General features: G+C 42.7%; 1 protein-coding gene across 1 annotated transcript in view; it reads left to right on the top strand.

Moving 5' to 3' along the window:
* tm9sf3 (transmembrane 9 superfamily member 3) overlaps nucleotides 1-25971 on the top strand; it is a 134806-nt gene that overhangs the window by 54953 nt on the left and 53882 nt on the right. Inside the window, exons 4-6 of the mRNA XM_078530542.1 lie at nucleotides 9826-9986; nucleotides 17255-17332; nucleotides 19590-19721. Coding sequence (XP_078386668.1) covers nucleotides 9826-9986; nucleotides 17255-17332; nucleotides 19590-19721 — 371 coding nt within the window. The remainder of the gene's footprint in view (nucleotides 1-9825; nucleotides 9987-17254; nucleotides 17333-19589; nucleotides 19722-25971) is intronic.

Raw genomic sequence — 25971 nt, 5'->3', positions numbered from 1 at the left:
CACACCCCTGAATATTTGGTTCCCAGCTTTGATCTCCATGTAACCATGTCTCCGCAATGCATGTAAGATCATACCCATTAACCTCCATTTGTGCCGCTAATTTGTTTATTTTGTTCCGAATACTATGTGCATTTAAGTAAAGAGCCATTCATTTTGTCTTTTTCCCATTTTTTACCCTTTGACCCTATTTGCTGCTTTTTTTTATGTTTGTACACTCTATCCCTTCCTGTCACACTCTGGGTATTATTACCTAAATAGCTGCCCTGCAATGTTGCCATATTCTTTTGCCTTGTAAGCCTACGTATCCCCTCTCCAGGACTGTCCCCACCCCTCTTTTTAGTTTAAAGCCCTCTCTATAGCCCTGGTTATTTGATTTGCCAGGACACTGCTCCTACCACGGTTCAAGTGAAGCCCGTCCCCTCAGCTCCCTTCTACCTCAGTACTGGTGGCAGTGCCCCATTAATTGAAACCCATTCTTCCCACATCAATCTTTGAGCCATGCATTTAACTCCTTGACTTTATTTACCCTATGCCAGCTTGTCCGTGGCTCGGGTAATAACCCCAAGGTTATTACCTTGGAGGTTCTGCTTTTTAATTTAGCTCCAAACTGTTCAAATTCTTTCAGCAGAACCTCCTTTCTAGTCCTATCAATGTCATTGGTACCAACTTGGATGATGACTGCTGCATCCCTGCCCTCCCACTCGGCAAGTTCTTCTCCAGCCCTGAGGAGATGTTCTTAACCCTGACACTGGGCAGGCAACATAGCCTTTGGGACTCGTGCTCACAGCTGCAGAGGACAGTATCTATCCCCCTAATTATACAGTCCCCCACTACTACTACTATCCTGTTTCCTCCCCCCACTTGAATGGCTTCCTGTACCACGGTGCTGTGGTCAGTTCACTCATCCTCCCGGCAGTCCCTGCTCTTGTCCACACAGCTTACAAGAACCTCGTAACTGTTGACATTTGCAGGGGCAAGACTCCTCGAACCGTACTCCCTGGGTCCCCAAACCTGCCTCACCTGCAGCAACACCCTCCTGTCCCTGATCACAGACCACATTTGAATGAGCTAATGTGAGGGGTGTGACCATCTCCTGGAGCAAAGTGTCCAGGTAACTTTCCCCCTCCCTGATGTGGCGCAATGTCTGCAGCTCAGGCTCCAGCTCCTCAACTCGGATCCGAAATTCCTCGAGCTGCAAACACTTACTGCAGATATGTTCGCTCTGGATCACCATGGTAATCCAGCTCTCTCAAGCTGCAGCAGCAACACATCACCCTTCCTGCCATCACTATTGTATTTTATTTAATTTATTAATTACTCTAGCATCCCCACTCTTTACACTTGAAGAATCCCCCACTCTTTATACTTTATTGTAATTATTTTTTTACACCAGTATCGATCTTATACTTAAGCTGTTAACTACAATTACCTGTGCTCATAATTTAATGCTTTTAGCCCCATGTCATTCTGGGGAATCTGCACTTCACCTGCTAATTCCATTAGTTTTTAAAATTGTCTTGCACCGGTCTGCTAGCTTTCTGATTACTGTAATTACACGCTTAAATCTCTCTGCTGCTTCACAGTTCCTAATTTCTTGCCATTTAGAAAATGTACTGCTCTAATTTTCTTAGGCTCAAAGTGGATGGTGTCTCATTTCCACATTGAATTCCATCTGCCGATTTTTGCCCACTCACTTAGTCTGTCAATGTCCATTTGCAATTTTTTTCTCCCATCTACATTATTTTCTGTGCCACCCAACTTTGTCTCAGACTTGCTTTGTTATCGGGTTCACCTGGTGCTAGTGCCCCCTGGTAACTTGTGGCAAATGTCTTCATGATTATTCACCATTGAACCTGGACAATGAGTCTGGGTCACAGTTAATCCCCATCCATAACTGACCTCACACATGTGCTTCCAAGTGATGGTCACTGAACATAGATCAGGAACCAAAGCACTGTTGAGTCTTTTCCTGGTTCCTTTGCCCAGGGGTCTGAGATTACTTATGGCAGCTATTGAGCTGATCTGACTGAGCAGAGCAAACGCAGTGCAGAGCAGTAATTTGTAAGCTATTTCTTCTTAAATTATGTTGAAGCGTTGTGATTGGGATGCTTTGTTTTGGCCTGAGGCTTCCAATGGAGCAATTTAATGTCAGACAACAGGAGAGTTTGGGGGTTGTGGTTGCGGGGGAGTTGTAGAAGTGTAGGAAGTTAGAGGAGGGGAAGGACAGGGCCATGAAGCAATTTCTAAACACAGATAAAAATTATAAACTGTTGTCATTGTTGAACTAGGAGCCAAAGTAGGTCAGCAAGGCCAGGTGATAGGTAAGCTGGAGTTGGTGTGGATAGGATATGGGCTGCAGAGTTTTGGTTGAGCTGTAGGGTCGAGGATGGGGCACTAACTGGGAGACTGTTGGAATGGACGAATATGAGGGTGACAAAGCCATGGATGAGGATTTCAGAAGCAAATGAGTGAAGGTAGGGGTGGAGTCAGGCCATGCTATGGAGGGCAAGTAGATCATCTTTGTGCTGGTGAGCATAAAGAGTCAGAGCTCAGCTTGGGGTTGAATGGGACACCAAAGTTGTGAACAGCTTGGTTGAGCATGTATAGTTTGGTTGAGCATGGACAATAGCCAAGGTGGAGGATGCATTTGATGGCTCAGATCCAGAATTTGTGATGGGGCTGAATATCATGGCTTCAGCCTTCCCAGTGTTTAACTGGAAAAACCGGTGGCTCATCCATGACTGGATATCTGAGAAGCAGTCTGACAACACAGGCAGTAGAGTTAAAAGTGATGATGGAGAGGTTTGCTGTCAGTATGCATGAAACCTGACTCCATGTATTCAGATGATGCCACCATGGGATAATAGCTGAGGAAAAGAAGGGTGTCAAGGTAACTTGTACTTGGGGTATGAGGATGAGCCATTGCTGGCGATGCTCTGACTACGTTTGGAACTGAGCAAGGGCCATCCCATTGAGTAGGACAACGCAGGAAAGGCATTCGAGGAGAATGGTGTGGTCAACAGTGTCAACGGCTGCAGAAAGATCAAAGAGGGCTAATTCACCACAGTCACAGAGGATGCTATTTGTGTCTTATTGAGGCCATTTCAGTGCTGTGGCAGGAGCAGAAATCTCCTTGGCAAAATTCAAACACTTAGACACGGGTAAGATGTTCACAGCTGAGGACTTGAAAATTTGCCAATAGAGAAGCTGTGTATTGACAGGGGCAGACTTGCACGTTTGGCTTTTTTTTTTGTGCTATGGCTAGCCAGCAATGGGGGATGGGAATGAGAAGCAAACTACCACAAAAAGTGGAAAGCATGTTAACTTTCTCCACCCACACACTCGACACAAGTCCCTGCTGCCCTCCCTCTATAGCAAGTACATCCTTCCTCAGATAAGGAGACCAAAACTGCACACAATATTCACAGAATCTCTGTGCAGAAGAGGCCCTTCGGCCCATCAAGTCTGCACCGACACGTGAGAAACAACTGACCTACCTACCTAATCCCATTTACCAGCACTTGGCCCATAGCCTTGAATGTTATTCCAAGTGTGGTCTCACCAAAGCCCTGTTGAATTCCAGCAAGACATCCCTGCTCCTGTACACGATTCCTCTCGCTATGAAGGCCAATAGACCATTTGCCTTCTTTACCGCCTGCTGCACCTGCATGCTTACCTTCAGCGACTGGTGTACAAGGACACCCAGATCTCGTTGCACATTCCCCTCTCTCAATTTATAGCCATTCAGATAATAATTTACCTTCCTGGTTTTGCTACCAAAATGGATAACATCACATTTATCCACATTATTTTGCACCTGCCATGCATTTGCCCACTCGCTCAGCTTGTCCAAATCACCCCGAAGCATCTCTGCATCCTCCTCACAGCTCACCCTCCCACCCATCTTTGTGTCATCTGCAAATTTAGAGATACTACATTTAGCTCCCTCATCTAAATCGTTAATATATATATATTGTGAATAACTGGGGTCCCAGCACCGATCCCTGCGGTACCCCACTTGCCTGCCATTTGGAAAAAGACCCGTTTATTCCTACTCTTTGTTTCCTGTCTGCCAACCAGTTTTCTATCCATCTCAATACACTACCCCCAATCCCATGGGCTTTAATTTTACACGCTAACCTCTTATGTGGGACTTTGTCGAAAGCCTTCTGAAAGTCCAAATAAACCACATCCACTGGCTCCTCCTCATCAACTCTACTAGTTACATCCTCAAAAAATTCCAGTAGATTTGTCAAGCATGATTTCCCTTTTGTAAATCCATGCTGACTCTGTCCAATTCTGCCACTGTTTTCCACGTGCTCAGCTATAAAATCTTTTATAATGTACTCTAGAATTTTCCCCACTACTGACGTCAGGCTGACTGGTCTATAATTCCCTGTTTTCTCTCCTCCTCCCTTTTTAAATAGTGGGGTTACATTAGCTACCTTCCAATCTGTAGGAACTGTTCCAGAGTCTATAGAATCTCGGAAGATGACCACCAATGCATCCACAATTTCTAGGGCCACTTCCTTAAGTACTCTTAGAGATGTAAATTATCAGGCCCTGGGGATTTATCGGCCTTCAATCCCATCAATTTATCCAACACCATTTCCCTACGAATACTGATTTCTTTCAGTTCCTCCCTCTCACCAAACCCTGTGTTCCCCAACATTTCTGGTGTGTTATTTGTGTCCTCCTTTGTGAAGACAGAACCAAAGTATGTATTTAGTTGGTCAGCCATTTCTTTGTTCCCCATTATAAATTCCCCTGTTTCTGACTGTAAGATACTACTTAAGCTTTGCTGTTGCCACAAACTTTGTGTAACTAACATCTTTCAATTCAAACCATGCCGTAAAGTGTCTTGGAGACATCTGAGATCAGGGCATTGGCACCAGCTGGATCTGATCATCACTAGACATGACTCTGAGCAGTATTCTCAATACAGGCAACTACCACAGCGCTGACTGTGATACAGATCAGTCCCTGGTATACACTGGGGTGAAGATGCAACCTTTGAAGTTTTTCATTCAAAGCAGAAATGCCACCCTCAGATTAATGTCAGCCACACTGTCTGCCCAGATAATAATCAACAACTCCTTGCCTTGGCTGAACAGGCATACTCTGGCATTCCCACAGAGAATGCAGAAGCAAAATGGAACATACTTCGAGATACCATCTCCAATACTGCACTCTGAACATATGGGAAGCTAGAGCAGAAAAGGGGCATGTACGAAGGGATCAAAAAGGCAACAGGTCCATCAGCAAAAAAAAACAGCTCCATTGAAAACAAAGGCTGGGGAGGTCGTCACCAACTGCAATAAACAGTTGGAGAGATGGGTGGAACATTACCTTGAATTGCACTCTAGGGAGAACACTGTCACCGAGGAAACTCTAGACACCGTAGAAAGCCAGAACTGAATATCGAGCTCACAGTGAAGGAGCTTAGCAAAGTCATTGGCAAAGCTCCAGGTGCTGATGCTATACTGCCTGAACTCATTAAGCATGGGAAACCGGCACTCCTGCAGGATCTGCACAATCTTATCTGTCTCTGCTGGAGAGGGCAGTGTCCCAGGATATGCATGATGCAAAGATGGGTAGACTTGCAGTTTGATGTTCTCAGGTTGCTGTTCCATACTGCCTTACTCAGCTTACATATAACAACTGTAGCTTTTATGATGTGTGTGTTGATTTCAGCATCAAGTGACAGATTGCTGATGATTGTGGAGCCTAGATATGTGAAGCTATCCACAGCCTCCAGTGTCACATTGTCAATGTCAATAGATTGCAATATAGCAACACCTTGGACAATAATTGACAGTGATTGCAACAACTATTGAGGTGGCTGCTTGCTGAGCACCATAGAAAAAGTATTTGCTTTGTTGCCTTTGTCAGACTGCAGATCCTGGCTGAATGCATCTACCCTGAATCCCAGTGTGGTTTCCAAAATGGAAGATCTACAATTGGCATGATCTCAGTCCGGTAGCAACAAGAGAAGTGCTGTGAGCAAAGGAGTCCACAAGGAATTTGACAATGTGAGCAGAGGCAGCCTATTTAAGCTGCTGGAGGAAACTGGCTGCCCACCACAGCTGCTCAATGTGATCTCCTCTTTCCATGGCAACATGATGGGTAAGGTCAGCTATGACGGGCAACATTAGAACCCTCTGAGATCTGCAGTGGGTTCAAGCAAGATTGTGCTCTGGCACTGACACTCTTTGACATAGTCTTCTCTTTGCTGCTGTTATCAGGCCATCTACAGAGGCAGTCTACTTGCATACCAGAACTGATGGAAAGCTGTTCAGTCTTGCTTGCATGAGATCTAAGGCAAAGGTGTGCCAAGTCCTCCTCAGAGAGTTGCTCTATACTGACAATGATGCAATAATATTCCATATTGAGGAGCGCCTTCAGCAGCAAATGGACAGACGCTCTCATGCCTGTAAAAAGTTTGGTTTGACCATCAGGAAAGGAAATGTTATTGCCCAGGGTGTTGCTATATTGCCATCCATTGACATTGACAATGTGACGCTGGAGGTTGTTGATAACTTCACATGTCAAGGCTCCACAATCACCAGCAATCTGTCACTTGATGCTGAAATCAACACACACATCACAAAAGCTACAGTTGTTGTATGCAAGCTGAGTAAAAGGGTGTGGAACAGCAACCTGACTGAGAACATCAAACTGTGGGTTTACCAAGCCTGTATCCCCAGTACATTCCTCTACTGTGTGTGACCTGGATAACATATGCGAGGCAGGAGAAAAGGCTGAACAGTTTCCACCTTCGTTGTCCCAGATGTATCCTTCGCATCTCCTGACAGGATAGGTCACAAGCTCAGAGGCCCTGGAATGTGCTAATTCCATCTTTGCTAAGCCAATGACATCTGCGCTGACTTGGCCACATTCATTGGATGGATGACAGCCATATACCCAAAGACCTGTACGGTGAATTAGCCGCTGGGTCAAAACCACCTGGGGGTTCATACTTCTTCTAGATTGACACCTGCAAGTGAGATATGAAGATGGCGGACATTGACGCTGACAACTGGGTGACAGTTGCTGATGACTGTGACCTTTGGAGGCTGATTGTTTGGAAGGACATTGGAAAAGGCAAGAAAAAACAAAAAACTCAGGTGGCCGAGAAGAGAGCCCAGAGAAAACGCAGGCCAGCGAATCGTGCACCTTCTCAGCCCCCTGTCTTCCTCCACAGCAAATACAGCAGAGACTGCCGTGCCAGGTTGAGGCTCCTGAACCACACCAGGCAATACATAACAGTGTCGACCACCACAACATAAACCATCGTCTTAAAAGACTGAAGGCTGGCACCAGAGAATGTTCATAGATTTGGGAGGTGACCGCACATTCCAGGATTTTATAGATGGGATAGTAGCTTGCAAAGGCAAGAAGATTGAGAAGGAGGTGTGATGTCAGTGGTTTTGAAAGGGAGGGGATCAGCATTACCTGTAAGTTGTGTGACTGTACAGCAATGTGAAAGTCCCTGTGCAGGCGTTTTAAAGTATTGCACACTCCAGAGTTTCTGTTAATTTTTTTTGGAGGGGGCAGTACCTGAGCAGCCGGAACCATCTACAGTGCCAACTGGCATGGGGCTAAGAAGGAAGTTGTGTAGTCAGCAGTGAGTGGGAATCAGGTTAAAGGATCAGCAAGCGGATCTCACGCAACATGAGCTGGGAGAGAAACTAGAGAAAAGCATGGTTAGAGCAAGGGGAAATCTTGCTTTTGTGGACATGGGAAAATAATAGAAGTAACAAGACAGAAGCAGGCCATTGGATCCAGCCAGCCTGTGTGGCCATTTACCTTATGAGCAAATAGTTAGAATCCCTTTAACTCTGCTTTTTACTATATCCCATCGACTGCTTTCTTTTCACTCATCTATTCAATCTAACCTTGACTGTTGGCACTGTTTCTGCATCAAACACTGGCCCTGAAAGCAGATTCCACAGTCTTACATAAAGAAATTTCTCCTGCCTTCTGTTCTAAATCACTTCCATTTAATCTTGTATCTCTAACCCCTTGTTCTCGATCCCTCAATTACTAGAAAAAGTCTGTTTTTATCAAACCTGTCCCATCCTTGCATAATTTTAACCACTCCCATAACATCACCCCCATATTCTGCATTATTCTCATAAAGAAATACCCAGTTTTTCCAGCCTGTCTTTGTATTTTCTTTTACAAGGCAGCTTCTTGGTGAATCTACATTGCATTCTCTAAAGTCTCAATATCTTTCCCTATAGTGGAGCCAGTACTGTTCACAGTACTGAGTGAGGTCACTAACAGCTCTTGGGTTTTGTATCCTATACCTCTAGTGATTAAAACCTACAATTTCACTATCTTTTCTTTAAAGACACCGCATCAAGTTTATTTAATGTCCTGTGAATTTGCACCCAAAGAATTTATCTGCTTTTCTACAGCACCAAGCTTACTTACATTCAGGCTTTTTTAACCAAATGCCATTAATGGTATTGCAATTTGTCCCTCACATTTCAGATCATTCCTCTACCTTGCCAATACCCTATTGCAGTTTCCTTTGATTTGTTTAAAAAAAAAACTATCGATCCTCTTTTGGTATCGTATGCAATTATTGACTTCACCCTCCAAGCCTGTATCCAATCGTTGATATACACAATGAACAGAAGTGGCCCCAGAGTGGAACATTGAGGGGCGGCGCGACTCACTTGAACTATGCGGAAAATCTGTCCCTAATGCCTACAGTTTCTCTTTTCTCTCTCATTTTTAATTATTTGCTATTGTCTTGATAAATTCCATATCCCGAAAATTACTCCAATAATCTCCCCTGTGGTACCGTGTCAAAGGCTTTCCTAAAGTCCAGGTGTGCTACATCCACGGCATTTACCCCATTTATCATGTCTGTCACCTGGAATTTTTGAGGTTTGTGAAGCAGGTCATTTCCCTCGAATTCATGCTGGCTGTTTCTAGCTATTTTATCTTTAGCTGAATACATGGTAATTTAATAAAGTGGGTGGTGGGATGTGGCACGGGGGGGTGAGATGAAGTGATCGTCGGCTCAGTAACAGTGGTAAAGAAGTCTGTGTTGGGCCTGTGGTGATGTTGCAGTTGATGTATGATAAGGTGTAAAAATCTCATACTCACACCTACATCTCATCTCATCTCAACATTTCAGCATTTCAAATGCTATGTTTTGAGTAAGCAAGTGTGACAGCCATTTTGCACACAATAGAAGAAGTGATATAATGAGTGCTCAGTTAATTGCTTTATATTGTTTATGTCAGCTTTATCTTTAATTAAGAAATATGTTGTCGTGAATGTATAATGAGTTATTAATGTTAACATTTGAGTACAGAAGTAGCCATGTATAGGCGTATACGACCTGCACCATTCTTCCAGAATCTGTTGTTAAAGTGCTAACTTGATGTAATCAGTTTCGCTTATGTGGCTATTCTTCATGTGTGTGCATGGACAAGACAGTCTTGACAAGCTTTAGCAGCATGAAGGGCATCACAGTTAAGTCCAACCTCATATTCACTTGTCATCCACTTGTAATTTGATTACTTTCTATCCCTCGCCCATAGGAACAAGAGTCAGATCTGGCAGTCCAACTGCTGCTGCCACATAAGTCAGCTAACACAACGCAGGCAGTGCCTGAACCCTGGATTTCCTGGTCTGGGTGCCTTACTGCTGTACTGGGTAGTCCATTTGCACACTCATTTTAAAAAGTGCATTGTTTCTTTCAAGAAAACCACTGTTAGATGTTCAAGAAGTTCTACATCTTCCAGAGAAAAAAGGACTTGCTTTCTAAACTACATGATACATTGTTTTTCTTGTTATGTGCAGGGATCGTAGGGGAAGCAGATGAAAATGGAGAGGACCATTTTCTCTGGACTTACAAAAAACTCGAGATAGGCTACAATGGCAATCGAATCGTGGATGTGAACTTGACTAGTGAGGGAAAGGTCAAGTTGGTGCCAAATACAAAAATTGCAATGTCATATTCTGTAAGTATAGCCTGTCAAAAGAAAATTCTTTTTACAATTAAAGTTGGAAAATGCTGCCAAATACAACAGATCCAAAAAGCAAGTTAATATTTTGGGTAGAAATTCTTTGTTAGATCTGAACATCAACCTATGATTTCTTTCTTTGTTGACTATGCATTGCCAGAATGCAGTTTCTTTTTAACTATAAGAATTTTCAGAGTTGAAGTTCAGTATCAAGCCTACAAATAAAACATTTTATTTTACAGTTTATAATTTTCACCTGATGTAGATTGTAGGTTAGTGTTCTAGCACAGAAACAGGTTGTTTAACCACCGAAGACTGTGCCAGTATTTTCCTGTGCATGTGCTCCCATCCCATTTTCTTGCTGTCCCCCCCCAGTTCTTTTAATGTTTCTCTTTTCGAAATCAATATCTAAATCTCTTTTAAACTTCATGGATTTTGATTCAATAATGGTCATGTCAGAGAATTACACATTCTCAGGACCCTTTGTGTGAAACCTTTTTCTAACTTCTAATTCTTTTTCAAATTATCTTAAAAATCACGATATCTGCAATTTTTTCTTTTTTTTTTAGCTTCTTTATTGGGACGTGGTATGTCACTGGCAAGGCCAGCATTTGTTACCCATCCCTAATTATCCTTGAACTGAGTGGCTTGCTCGACCATTTCAGAGGCCAGTTAAGAGTCAATCACATTGCTGTGGGCCTGGAGTCACAAATAATAGGCCAGACTGGGCAAGGATCGCAGATTTTCTTCCCTGAAGGACATTAATTAACCGGATGGGTATTTTTTTTTTTAACGACAGTCGATAGTTTTGCCTAATCACTTATCGAGACTAGCTTTCAGTTCCAGATTTTTAATACCTTGAATTTAAATTCCACCAGCTGCCGTGGCAGGATTTGAACCCATGACCCCAGACTTGGGCCACTGCATTGCCGCTGCCACAGTGCCACTGTCTTCCCGCTAACCTACTTCTTTTAAAACCCTGAGATGAAACCCATCTGGCCCTGGGAGTTTGTCACTCTTTAGTGCCATTATTTTCCTTCCTATTGTTAATTTGCTTGCATTAATTTTTCCAATTCCCTTTCTTTGACTCAGTATCAATTTCCTTGATATCCAGCATGTTATCCTCTTCCTGTGCTGCAAATACTGATGCAAAGTAATATGTCCACCATTTCCTTACTGGTTTTAAGTGTCCCACATTGCTCTTAATCACCTTTTTTTTCCCCTATGGTTATTCTAAAAAAGAATTTGTGGTGATTTTAATATTCCTTGCAGATTTATTTTCATACTTCCTTTTAGTAGGTTACTAATGGTTTTATCACCTTTTGCTGATCTTGTATCTCACCCAGTTGCCAGGATCTATGCTTTTCTTTGCATTGTTGTACATTTTTTAAAGTTTTATTTGTTCGTTGTCTCTTCAGTTGTTGATGACAGTTGTTTTTTTTTGTAAGTAGAGCTCTTGTTCCTAGGGGTATAAACTAGTTCTGCATTACACATTCCTTTCTGAACCCCCCGCCCCCAAGCAACTGATCTTTTGTTTTGCCCCGTTAACAGATTTTTCCTGTTTCTGATGGACAGTCTGTGTCTCATCCCACCAGGCTTCAGCTGTTTGGTGCATCCTCCTTCCAGACATAACATTGAATTCAATCTTCTTATGGTCACTATTAGATAAATGTTCACACATTGGTAAGATGCTAACTAAATCTGGCTCATTAACTCCAATGTGGCCTACCCCTTGTTGGTTCTGGGATCTGTTGTGGCAAAAAAACTATCCAGAACATGCTTGAGAAAATAGTTTCCTTATTGTCCTGCTGACTAATGGAGACTCTTTATCAGCACCATTCTTAATGGTGAAGACTTCTGTCAGAGCACTCGTTTACCTTTTTAACTTCAGTGAAAAAAGCTCCATCCTTTCAGTAATAACCTAGTGAGTCGATGCTGTATTTTTTCCATTGCTTTTGTGCCCTTTCTGCAAAATACTCCAAAATGCATTTTGCTGCTTTGTATAAATAAAATATCACTAATTTTAAGTAAATACTAATAACTTAATATCTATAGATTTCTTAAAAAGGCACCACATAACAGACTTATGATAAAGATAATGAATTTTGCTTTCTATGCCTCTAGTTACAAAACAGAAGATGCTTTTTGTCTTTATATGGCCTTATCCTGTCCAGAATGTACATATGGTACATGCGGTAAATGAGAAGCCACAACACAAACCCCTGGGATTTCATACTTGCATTATTCCTGCTTACTTTTTTCTGAAAAGAAGTGTCACATTTGGCATCGACTGATCCTCTTGACACATCTTACATTTCATAGATCTTTGGAAAATTCTAATCAGAAATTCTCCTCCCCACCCCCTACCACAGCTACACATGTAACTTTAAGTTTGACTATCTTTACTAAGTCATGTGCCTATACGGAGAGATCTCTGAATAGCCTCCACTCATTATCTTACACCACCTCTGGTTGTTCGAGATCCCAGTGATCACCACCTCTGGAACCTAAGTAACTACTGTTTTACTACAAAAGCAAAATACTGCGGATGCTGGAAATTTGAAGTAAAAAGGAAAATGCTGGAAATGCTCAGCAGTTCTGGCAGCATCTGTGGAGAGTGAAAACATTACAGGTTGATGACCTTTCATCAGAACTGTTCTTACTGCCTTTGTTCCCTCAATGTCCTGTCAAGTTTGCTGCCCCCATCTGTTGACAAACCTAACCCTACCTGAGCTAGCATACAGCTATTGTGCCTGTAGAAAGCGTTTTAATTGGTTATTTTTTTGATGATTTATTCTTTTATGCTAATCTTTGTTAGCTAATGATCCTTTTCCATTCAAACCCAATTTTTTTGACAACCTCAATTAAGCCTCAGTTTTTTTTTATATTCATGGGATGTGGAAGTCATTGCTTTTATTGCCAGCATTTATTGCCCATCCCTAATTGCCCTTGAGAATGAGGTGGTGAGCTGCCTTCTTGAACCACTGCAGCCTATGTGGTGTAGGTACACCCACAGTGCTGTTAGGAAGGGAGTTCCAGGATTTTGACTCAGCGACAGTGAAGGAACTACAATATATTTCAAGTCAGGATGGTGAGTGGCTTGGAGGGGAACTTCCAGATGATGGTACTCCATGAATCTGCTGCCCTTGACCTTCTAAATGATAGCGGTCGTGGGTTTGGAAGGTGCTGTCTGAGGAGGCTTGGTGCATTCCTGCAGTGCATCTTGTAGATGGTACATATTGCTGCTGTGCATCAATGGTGGAGGGAGTGAATGGAGGCAAGTGGAGAGTATTCCATCACACTCCTGACTTGTGCCCTGTTGATGGTGGACAGGCTTTGGGGAGTCAGGAGATGAGTTACTCATCACAAGATTCCTAGCCTCTGACCTGGTCTTAGAGCCATAGTATTTATATGGCTAGCCCAGCTCAGTTTCTGGTCAACAGTAACCCCCAGGATGTTAACAGCGGTAATGCCATTGAATGTCAATGTACTATCTTTATTCCTTACTGAAATGTGCTATTGACTTAATTTTAGTGTTTCTCCTTGCTGGCCTTTTGGTTCCCTTCAAATCTGCCACCCTCCCCCCTGGGTTTTCTTCAACTTTTTTCAACACTTGTGCTGGAATTATCTCTTTTCCCCTACTTTTTGATTATTTAAATATCCACTTAAATGTTGGGACGGCCAGCCCATTGTCTACAATCCATATCACAAACTGCCATTGCCTAGCTATCAACTCCATCTCTCTCCTTGCAAAGGAAGATGACTGTGGTTGATGGAGGCCAGTCATTTCAGCCGCAGCAAATCACTGCAGGGGTTTGTCAGGCTAGTGTCCTAAACCCAACCATTCTGCTGCTTCGTCAATGACCTATCCTCCAACCTAAAGTCAGAAGCGGAGATGTTTGCTGATGATTCAGGATGTTCAGTACCATTTGCAATTCCTCAGGTACTGAAGCAGTCCGTGTTGATATGCAGCAAGACCTGGACAATATCCAAGCTTGGGCTGATAAGTGGCAAGTAACATTCACGCCACACATGCCAGGCAATGACTCTCCAAAAAGAGAGAATCTAACCATTTCCCCCTAGACATTCAATGGCACCATCGCTGACTTCCCCACTATCAACATCCTGGGGGTTAACGTTGACCAGAAACTTAACTGGACCAGTCATGTAAATACTGTGGTTACAAGAGTAGATCAGAGGCTGAAAATTATGCAGCAAGTAACTCACCACCTATCTCCCCAAAGCCTGTCCACCATCTACAGGGCACAAGTCAGGAATGTGATGGAGTACTCTCCACTTGTCTGGATGAGTGTAGCTCCAGCAACACTCAAAAAGCTTGACACCATCCAGGATAAAAGAGCCCACTTGATTGGCACCCTGCCTTAAACGTTCACTCACCCCATTATCAGTGCATCGTGAGTACCATCTACACAATGCATTGCAACAACTCATGGCTCCTTCGGCAGCACCTGGCAAACCTGCAACCTTTACGACTTAGAAGAATTGAGGGCAGCTGATGAATGAGAATCACCACTACCTGCAAGTTCCCCTCCGAGTTACACACCATCCTGACTTGGGACTATATTGCCATATCTTGACTGTCACTGGGTTAAAGTTCTAGAAGTCCCTCTCTACTGTGGGTGTACCTACACCACGAGGACTGCAGCAGTACAAGCAGGTGGCTCAACATCACCTTCCTGAGGGCAATTAGGGATGGCCAATAAATACTGGTGTTGCCAGCAAAGCCATCCCAGGAATGGATTTTAAAAATTGCCCAACTCTGTCCCTGCATCAGCTCATCTGCTGAAATCTCAACCATGCCTTTGTTACTTCTGGACTTGATTGTTTAAATGTGTTCTTCAATCTGGCCTTCAACATTCAACCCTTTAAAAACTTGAGTCCACACAAAACTCTGCTACCCTTGCCCTTGCTCACACCAAGACTCATTCACCCATCTCTCATTAGCTGCTGGTTAAACGACATTTCATTTTTAAAATTCTCACCCTTGTTTTCAAATTTCTACATGATCTGACCCCTCCCTATATATCCACCAGCCCCACAACTCTCCTATCTATGCTTACCTAATTCTGGCTTTTTGAGCATCTCCAATTTCAATAACTTCCGCCATGGGTAGCTGTGCCATTAGTTCCCACGGCCTTAAGCTCTTGAATTCACTCCCTAAACCTCTTTGCATCTCTACCTCTCCTCCCTCCTTTAAGATGATCCTTACTACCTACTTCTTTGGCTGAGCTTTTGGTCATCTGCCCCAATATCTCCTTATGTCAAATTTTGCTTTATAATCTTCCTGTAAAGCACCTTGGAACCACTTTATTACTTTAAATGTTATATAAGAATGCAGGTTGTTGTTACTTGCCTTGTGACTGACTTTGTTACCCAGGACTCGATAAAATAGCCCTTCCTTCCTTGTTGGAGTAAGAAACATATTGGCTGAGAAAGCTGAGGATGTGGGGAGCGGGGGGTGGAATGGGGGTAAATCTTCCCCTTCCTGACAACTATTTCCCCATACCAGTATATTTTTGGATAACTCAAACCTCCTACAATTTTAACTATAGTCATAGAGTTCTTCTTCCACCTGTTTTCTATTTTTAGGTGGTCTGTGGTATATCTCAAGGGTCAGTGATCCCTTTTTATCTCCGATTTCAATCCCTGTGGATTTTGTTTCTACCCTTCCATGAGTTGAGGTTGTGTTGTTTTTGCTGCCATTGTTATCCCTCTATACTACCACCTCTCCAATTCTGTCTCCTTGTGTCATAACCTAGAAAATGTAGCTGCTAATTCTGTTTTTTATGACTTGCCAAGCTCACCCTGAATGTGGATGGGTGTTCTTGCCAAAGGTAGTAAGGTCAGCAAGAGTTCCAGTTGTTTGAAACCAAGGTCTTTAAATTAGCTGCAGTGCAATTGCTGTTTTCCACATCTTGCTAAACTTTAGATCGCACTGAGATTAGTACTTCAAACTGCTAAGTCTGGTAGTCTGTTGGTTATGACACTGGACTAGCAAAGCAGAGAGTGAGTGTTAGATTCCATAGTGTCAAGTGTTTTCTGTTATTTTTCTAAAGCTCACTAATGTTCTTTGGGAAAGGAAACTGCCACCCCCACCCAGTCTGATCCACAACTGATTCTAGTCCACCCTGTTTTGAAGTAGCCTTAAAAGTCACTGAGGATTGGTAGTAAGTGCTGCCTTTCCAGCATCAACCAGAATAAATATTTAAAAAACTGGAATCATACTACCATGTGACAGTACTGGTTCCTGATACTGAAGCTGGAGTTTATTAACTGTTTAACAGCTTATAAGGGATCTCCCTACTGGACAAGTTATTGCTTTTCTGAATGTTCCCTTTTCATTGTAAGGCTGATGCCCGTGGTGAAATTCTCCTATCCACATTTTAAACCAGTATGTTCCTTACCTTTGGTCTCGGCATTAAATAGGTACTTAGTACATTTCTTAACCCCAGGATGTGTATAATGTAGAAAGCTATTACAGGAACTTCACTGAAAGATTTCCTAGTGCATTTTCACTAGCTAATACTCTTAACATGATGCCACTGAAAGCTCGACAACTTCAATGGCACCAATTCTGTGAATCTCTGTTCAATGACTTGATACTTAATAGGTTAGGCCACTGAATGAATGGCTTTCTTCCAGGAGGGCTGCATCTTGAAACAATTGGAATTAAATGGCAGGCTATGAATCAGTCAGTTTGTGTTTGGTGGTGGTGTGTTACACACTGCAGCCCCAATACCAGGTCAGCTGGAACTCCCCATAGTCACCAATCTCGCTGGTTTATGCACTATCAGATTTAATTTTGCTGCCACAACTCTGATATTTTGAGAGATTAGATTTTGAGAGTTGCATGGATAGGTGCAAAGAGGAGGAAGGTCACTTACTTTGGCCCAATACCCTTACAGTTCTAATATTGTTTTCTTTGGCGAGAATCCCCATCCACATTCATCCTAAGTCTGGCAAATCACTTAACCAAGGAAAGAATGATTGCTCCAGTGGAACAGCATGTCATGAAGTTACATGACATGACCTTCTGACAATACAGCAGCTTTTTAAATGTTACATAAGTCTTAAATGGGATCGATTTTTTATGCACTGAGTTTTCAGGCAATCTGCATTATAAATCCCAGGTAAATCAAATTGTGCAATCATGCTCAAACAAAGTTGATAATATTTCTGCCAACGTCATCTTGTGTGCCACTGCATATTGTTCTAAACTCAGTTGGTCTTTTCTGTTTTTTTAGATGAAATGGAAGAAATCTGATGTGAAGTTTGAGGATCGATTTGATAAGTACCTTGACCCATCCTTCTTCCAACACAGAGTATGTTGCAATTTAAAAATTACCATTTTCGTAACACTTTTTAAGCTGTATTTAAGCTGGAATGCAATTTTATTCATATTAGCACCACACTATTTCACTCCAGTGTCCACTTTGAATGTATGAACATTGGCAGCGTATGTTGCATGCTTTTCATCCCTGGGGGGGGCATCACAAACAATTCTGACCCTGTCCTCAGCCAATCCTTGAGCTCATTGCTTAGTAATCAGTTGGAGCTCCGAAATAAAAACAAATTACTGTGGGTGCTGGGGATCTGAAATAGAAACAAAGTGCTGGGAAAACTCAGCAGGCCTGGCAGCATCTGTGCAGAGAAAAACAGTAATTGGAGTCATATTAGATTTGAAGATTTAACTCTGTTTCTCTCTCCACAGATGCAGTCAGACCTGCTGAGTTCATCAACACTTTCTGTTTTTATTTCAGTTGGAGCCCTAGTTTGCTCTCTGCCCCAGCCCCCTAACTCCATATGTCTGGGGAACTGAAGCAATTTGTATCTCCCCAATTATTACTTCAGTTGTGATATTCTGACTTTCTGGAGATTAGGATTTGAACCTGATGCCTTGACTTCTGTATGGCTGAGTGCTGTGCTGAGTCATACAGTAGAGTGACGACTATTGGAGTAGTCTTTGATTTTCTGCATTTGGGTTTTGTTAATATAGCTTTTAGTGATCAGTCTCCCATAGAATTGCTTACAATGAGCCAGAGGTTGTGATTGAAGTTTGATGAGTGTGGTGAAAGATTTGCATTTGTATGACACCGTTCACATCCTCAGGACATCCCAAAATGTTTTACGGCCAATGAGTACTTTTTGAAGTGTAGTCAGTGCTGTAGTGTTAGAAATACAACAGCCGGTTTGTACACGTAAGCTCCCACAATGATGTGATAATAAACAACAATAGTCAGCTGATGTTGATTGAGGGGTAAATATTGGGTTGGGCAATGGGAATAACTCATCTGATCTTCTTCGCGATAGTGCCATGGGATCCTTTATGCCCAACTGAGGGAGCAGTTTAATCTCTAATCTGAAAGGTGGCATCTCCGACAGTGCAGCCTCCCTTTACTGCTGTGGAGTGCCAGTCCAGATTTTTATGCTCAGGTCTCAGACATAAGACTTGAAGCCACAACCTTCTGACTGAAGCAAGAGCGCTACCAACTGAGCTACAGCTGATGCAGTTAAGAAACAGTGGAATAAGTGGACAATAGATTGTTTGAGGTTTCCCAGTATTTAATCTGCTGGTATTCACAACTTTGAACATACGCTAGCTCTTCTCTAGGTTTTCTCACAGTTAAAGTGTACATTATAGTTGGGAGCAAAAGCTTGAATCAATAAACAGCTATTTAGATGTATAAATAATAAAATGTAAATTGAGTATTGAGAAATTGTAAACCAGAAGCCCTGATAACGTGTTGTAAACCTCCTTTTCTAAATAATGGCCGAGAGATTAAAACAGTGCTGAACTGGAAAAACTTTCGTTACAAGATAAAATTGATGCAGTAATTTTCAGTTGACTAAAGTTCATGCTGGACAATAAATGTTCTTGTTCTATACTAATGAATCATATTTTCCAGTCTGGTAGTTGGTCAACATTTGTCCAATGTGGCTCATCATGAACCCTGTCAGTAGTTCATGTTATGTAAATAAAGTAAGTGAAATTATTTAGAGGTTAGGTTAGCTCATTTCTGGTATAAATTGTCAATCAAAAATTGCTGTGTTGTCATTTCTCTTGGTCTTCTAATGAATTTTTGCCATTGTTGTCCACTTTCCTTCTCTGAAGGTATTAACTTCTAGTCAGGTATGAGTGCTTGGGTGTTGGCTGTCTTCCAGTATGCCACCTTTTGCCAGTGGGTAATGGTGTGCTGTTTAATCAAGATGGGTATCATTGATGACCCTGTCCAGCCCTTGCCCCATGTCCACAAATGTGTTTTCCAGCAGAAGCCACTGAAAATTATTTTGCTTTGTCTCCCTGATACAGAGATGGCACGGACAATTTTACCTTGCTGAGATTAACTTCACACAGGTTAAGAATGTAACTCTGATCCTTTAGTCAGTGTGGTTGAGTTGCCTGATGGCTCTAAGCACAGGGGCGTATTGCTTCTGTAAATATTAAAGCTTATCTTATTGAACATTGGTTTGGCACAGGGAATTTGTTTTTTGAGTTGTAAGATATAACTTTGCATGCCAATTCTGTAAAGTAAAATTAATGTGTAAATTCTTAAGATGTCACTTGTTTTGTGTTGACAGATTCACTGGTTTTCTATCTTCAATTCCTTCATGATGGTTATTTTCCTGGTCGGATTGGTTTCCATGATTTTAATGCGCACATTACGAAAGGATTATGCTAGGTATAGTAAGGAAGAAGAAATGGATGACATGGTAAGGATCTGTCCTTCGATAATGGTCATTTTAGCAGTTACTTTTCAAAATGATGATTGGCCTGTCTTAGGACATGGGGATAGCTTGAGGCTTGCTTTGGTCTGGTGGCCGCTCCTTTAAAGTAATGTACAATAAATGTATTTGAACAAGTACCTGCATAGTCCCTGCCTATGTGGTTTCATGTGTTATAAAATTTGGCATTCTTGTGTCACTGATAAATGGGAGAGGTAGTCTTAACACTTGATTTTCATGGTATACTTGCTCATTGGTTGAGTCATGGACTTGGCAACCTGTTACTCCTTGAATCAACTGGCACTTCTAGTTTCTAGGGTAACCTGGCAGCAGTTTGAGGAATATTTTTTAAAAAAAGGGTGGGGCAGAGTGTCCTTTGTTGAAATTAGCAAACTGTAGTCAGGCCGGTAGGTTTTAAACACTCCCAAAGTTCATAAGGAGACAAGCAAAAAGCTGGTTTTAAGGCAGTTTATAGAGAAATAAGCTGTCATAAGTCTGTGACTTTTAATTTTCCTTTTAAGAGAACATTTTATTGAGTGTATATTTTATGCAGTAACTTGTTTATTGTTTTAAAAAATGCTTAATAGTTTAAAACTAGAGCTACGATGTAGTGATCTATTGCTTAATAACTGGAGAGTGATATAGGATAATCCCAGTAATTGACTGACCAGGGTTTCTGTAGCCTTGGTATTTCAGTGTTTTATCAGATAGTGCGGTCCTCATTCTTTTTATCCCCTACATTACCATCTATTTCTGATAGGAAACATGTGTCTTCCACTGTGAAGACGGTCACACAATATTTGTTCAATGTCTCTGCCATTTTCTTATTCCCCATGACAACTTCTCATTGGTATGTTTAATTTAGCTACTCGCTTCCTTTTTACATACTTCTAAAAGCTCTTGCAATCTGTTTTATTTCTGTTTTTTCTCATCTTTTGATCACCTTATAACAATGTTTCTATCATGACGATTAGATGTAAATCATTTACGTTTATTTGTGCCACTAGTTCATCCATCTTATTGCAGATGCTTCATGCATTCAGATAAAGAACCTTCAGTTTCATTTTTTTTACTTCCATTCCCTGCAATGACCTTATTTGCTAATGTACAGTTTTTGTTAAACTCTGCCCCTTCCTGTCCCACTCTGTTTGTCTTTACCCACATTGCTATCCTTCTGTATGCACCTTCACCCCACCCCCGTTAGTTCAAAGCCCTTGGCCTAGCTATACGACACTGGACCCAGCCTGGTTCAGGTGGAGCCCATTCCAGAGGAATGGCTCACTATTCCCTGAGTACCGATGCCAATGCCTCATGAATCGAAACCCCTTCTCCCCACACCACTCTGAGCCATGTGTTTAATTCTCTAATCCGCGTGACCCTACGCCAATTGACATGTGGCTTAGGTAACAATCCAAAGATGATTACCCTTGTTCTGCTTTTTAATTTGGACCCTAACTCCTCAAATTCCCCTAGGTAGAACCAGGATGATGTTCTGCTATGTCGTTGGTTCCCACTTGGACCACAACAACTGGATTCCGCCCCCCCCCCACCCTCCACAATGTTCCCCTCCAGCTGCGAGGAGAAGTCCTTAACCCTGGCACCAGGCAGGCAGCGCAGCCTTCGGATCTCCCAGTCACAGTTGCAGAGACCAGTTGTAAGATTCATGCTTCAGGGACCACAGATACTTAAATAGGCAGCCAACTAGTCTTAAGTAATTTTAAGGTGGTTTATCAAGTTGATTAAGAAACAACAATTTAGATATGATGCATTAACTAATTAGAAGTGTACGACCGGTGACAGTTGAGAGCGGTTTACCGATCCCAGATGGTGGACAAATGGTTGGCACAGTGTGTTTTGATCTCATCTTCCTCTTCCTCCTTGTCCATTCTGAGGAAGGCAGCTGCCAATGAGCACTGCAACCTCACCAGGACCTCACCTGTATATGATCCCACCAGGACCTCACCTGTATATGATCCCACCAGGCCAAAGCCCCGGTGCCTGAGCACTTGTTAATATACCCTTTTTCTGGGGGCTGGTAGCTTAACCAATGTCAATCATCTGTCCAAACGCTCCTGACCAATGGATACAGGACATGTGCCCAAACTGTCAAGGTGGTTACCCTCTGTTCGTCACCCTACTTGAGGTCAGCTTTTTAGTTTACATCATGCTGAGGGTCATATCGTGGCCCTTTCTAAACAATTGCATAGATGAGGGGCTACACAAGATGCCATCTGAACAACTTAGGAATGTCAACATGGCAGCCTGAACTAAGACTGTTTAGAGGTTAGTGTGTTTAGAAATCCTTTTTCCAGAGAGACAATCAATGCTGCTTAGCTAATTCCATAAAATGCAGAAAATACTTGCTTATTAAAGACCCCAATTTCTTACATAGTATCTATCCCCCTGACTCTACTGTCCCCTACCATTGCCACATTCCTCTTTGCTCCCCCCATTTGAATGACATCCTTCACCATGGTGCCATGGCCAGTCTGACCATCCACCTTGCATTCCTTCTCATCCACACAGCACCTCGTACCTGTTAGGCAAAGTCAGGGCCTGAGGCTCCCCCATCACTACATGCTGGTTTCTCCTTGCCTGATTTGCAGTCACGCCCTCCAGCCCATGACCATTGACCAACTGTAAGGTTCTACCCCAAAAGATTGTGACTGCCTCCTGGAACAAAGTGCCCAGGTAACTCTTCCCCCTCCCTGATGCCCCGCAGTGTTCGCAACTCAGACTCCAGCTCAGCAACTCTGAGCCAAAGTTGCCTAAGCTGCAGGCACTTGCTACAGATGTGGCTGCCTGGGATTGCAGTGCATTCCACAGATTCCCACTTGCAGTCACGGCACACCACCAGCCCTGCCGTTTCTGTCCAACCGTACTTATTTAATTAGTCAATTAGTTAATAATTAACACAGATAAAGTATTAGAAAGTTGCACTCACCGAGCTTGGAGGCAAAGGAAGAAAACTCACCTGGATGCTGAAGAAAAGTAGAAAAAGGAGCTCCTCTCCACCAAATTCCCAACTACAACTTAACAATGTCATAGAGATTTGGGATTCTCCTATAAGAGCTAATGAATCAAGAGTGAAGAGGGCAGAAGTGACCAAAAAAATTAAGGAACTTAAGATGGGTTATATGTTAACACTTCAGCATTGGGTGAACAGCAAGAGCTCGTGGCCCATTATCAGTATTAATGACGTAGGTAAAAAAAGGAAAGGGACGAGGTCCTGCGGGCGGAGTTTAAGAAGTTGGGAGAGACATTAAGAAGCAGGACCTTAAAGGTATTAAACTCTGGATTACTCCCAGTGCCATACGCTAGTGAGCGTAGAAATAGGGGGTTAGAGCAGATGAATGTGTGGCTGGAGAGATGGTGCAGGAACGAGGGCTTTAGATTCCTGGGGCATTGGGACTGATTCTGTGGACGGTTTGCACCTCGACAGGACCGGGGCAAATATCCTTGTGGGGAGGTCTGCTAGAGCTGTTGGGAAGTGTTTAAACTAGTTTGTCGGGGTGAGGTGGGAATCTGAGGGTGAATTTAAATGAGACAAAATCAGAAATGGGAATAGAAGGCAGAAAATTAGCGAATGAGTCTGGAAACCAGAGGAAACAAAGGCTGGGATATAGAGTTTGGCAGTGCTCAAGGGTATATACTTCGATGCAAGGTGTATAGCAAATGAAACAGATGAACTGAAGGCACAGATAGAAATGTGGCAGTATGATAGCTATTACAGAAACATTGTTTAAAGAGGCAGCTCAAAGTTCCTGGCCACAAGGCTTTCAGAAAAGGTAGACAGGGGGATAAAAAAGGTGGGAGTAGGCAATTTTGGTTAAAGAAACAATTACAGCTGTGAGGATGGTTGATATGTTAGAAGCATCATCAAATGAGGCCATATGGATTGAGCTAAGGAACAAAAAAGCAGTCACACTACTGGGAGTGTACTGTAAATCCCCAAACAGTACGAGGGAGATAGAAGAAATAGGTAGGCAAATCTGAGAAGTGCAAAAACAGTAGGGTAGTAATAGTAGGGGATTTTAATTATCCCGGTATTAACTGGGATGGTTTTAGTGTGAAAGGAATGAAGGGAGCAGATTTTTGACGTGCATTCAGGAGAATGTTTTTGGCCAGTATGTAGCAAGACCAACAAGAGAGAACGTGGTTCTGGACTTAGTTTTAGGAAATGAAGCTGGGCAGGTGGAAGGAGTGGCAGTGGGGGAGTATTTTGGTGGTAGTGATCATAATTCAGTTAGTTTTAACACAGTTGTGGAAAAGGGCAAAGGGCAGGAGTTAAAGTTCTAAATTAAGGTAAGGACAATTTTACTAAGCTGAGGAGCGATTTAGCAAAAGTGGACTGGAAACACTACTTGAAGATAAATCAGCGTCAGAGCAGTGGGAGGCATTCAAAGGGAAGATTCAAGGGGTTCAGAATAAAGAGGTTTCCACAAAGAAAAAGGGTGAAGAAGAGTCATACAGACTCAAAACGTTAACTGCCTTTCTCTCCACAGATGCTGCTCGACACACATGCTGTTTTTCCAGCATTTTCAATTTTTGTTTCAATCAGTAACCATGTCTGCCAAGCACCTCAAACTCCATGTCTAATGGCTGAGAGCCACAGTAAAGGAAGCAGGTCCCTTATCACATTTTAGATCTTTCCTAGTGGTGAATCTTACATTTAAGATTTGCAGAAGAGATTTACGAGGATGTTGCCAGACTGGAAGATTGCAGCAGTGAGGAAAGATTGGATAAGCTGGCGTTGTTTTCCTCGGAACAGAGCAGGCTGAGGGGAGATTTGATTGAGGTATACGAGGTTGTGAGGCGCCTGGATAGAGTGGATGGGAAGGGCCTATTTACTTTAGCAGACAGATCAATGACTTAAGGGGCATGGATTTAAAGTGATTGGTAGAAGGCTTAGAGGGGAAATGAGGGTAAAAAATTTCACCCAGAGGTAGGGGCCTGGAGCTCACTACCTGAAAGGGTAGTAGAGGCAGAAACCTTCAACTCACTTAAAAGATGACTGGATAAGCAGCTGAAGTCCTGTAACCTTCAAGGCTACGGACCAAGTGCAGGAAAATGGGATTAGGCTGCGGAGCCTTGTATTTCGGCCAGCGCAGACACAATGGACAGAGTAGCCTCCATCTGTGCCATAAATATTTCCACATTTTTCTAAATTTTCTAAATATCTGAGAAGGAGGAATGTGCAGGGATCTCTGGAGAGAGCGGGGGATGGCATTATGTGAATTGCTCAGGAGAGCCAACACTGACTCAATGGACCAAGTTGCCTCCTGTGCTGTTGTGGTTCTGTGATTGATTGGATGGGTATGCTGGAATAGTGGGTATGTTACTGGGCTAGTTATCCAGAGGCCTAAATTAATGATCGGAGACGTAAATTCAAAAACCACCACAGCAGCTGGGGGATTTAAATTTAAATGAACTCATTACACGAATCTGGAATAAAAAGCCAGGTGACGCGGAAATTGCTGGATTGGTGTAAAACCCATCTGAGTGATAATGCTCAGGAAGGAAATCTGCAGTCTTACCAGGACTGACCTACCGTTGACTACAGACCCACATCGTGGTGACTCTTAAATGCTTTCTGAAATTCTCTAGCAAACCTCTTGGTTGTATCAAACCACTACATAGAAGTCTAATAAGAACAAAAATTGGAAGGACCACCTGGCATCAACCTAGACACACCCAGCCCAGCCAAGCCTGCAAAGTTCTCATCTTTGACATCATGAGCACTTGGGCCAAAATTGGAAGACCTAGAGGCTAGTCAGGCAACACTCTGACATTTCCATGCTCACAGAATCATACCTTTTGGCCAATGTCCTAGACTTCTCCATCACCATCGCTGGCAGAACAGACCCACAAGAGTTGACAGCACAATGATAGATAGTTGAGAGTGAATGGTCCTTTCAGTTCCCAATATTGACTCAGACCCCATGAAGTCTCATGCGTCAGGTCAAAGGTGGGCAAGAAAATCATCTTACCACATAACACCTCTTCCTTAGCTGATGACTGAGCACTCTTCCATATTGAACACCACCTGGAAGCAGCACTGAGGGTAGCAAGGGCACAGAATCCACTCTGGATGGGATACTTCAAAATGCATCATCAAGGGTGGCATGCTAGCACCACTACTGACCAAGCTGGCCAGGCCCTGAAGGGCATATCTGCCAAACTGGGCCTGTGGCAGGTTTTTGAGAGAACCAAAACAAGGGAAAAATCTACTTGGCCT

This window comes from Cetorhinus maximus, chromosome 27 (assembly GCF_964194155.1).
Source record: "Cetorhinus maximus chromosome 27, sCetMax3.hap1.1, whole genome shotgun sequence".
Lineage (NCBI taxonomy): Eukaryota > Metazoa > Chordata > Chondrichthyes > Lamniformes > Cetorhinidae > Cetorhinus > Cetorhinus maximus.
This window is presented reverse-complemented; position numbering and strand designations above follow the sequence as displayed.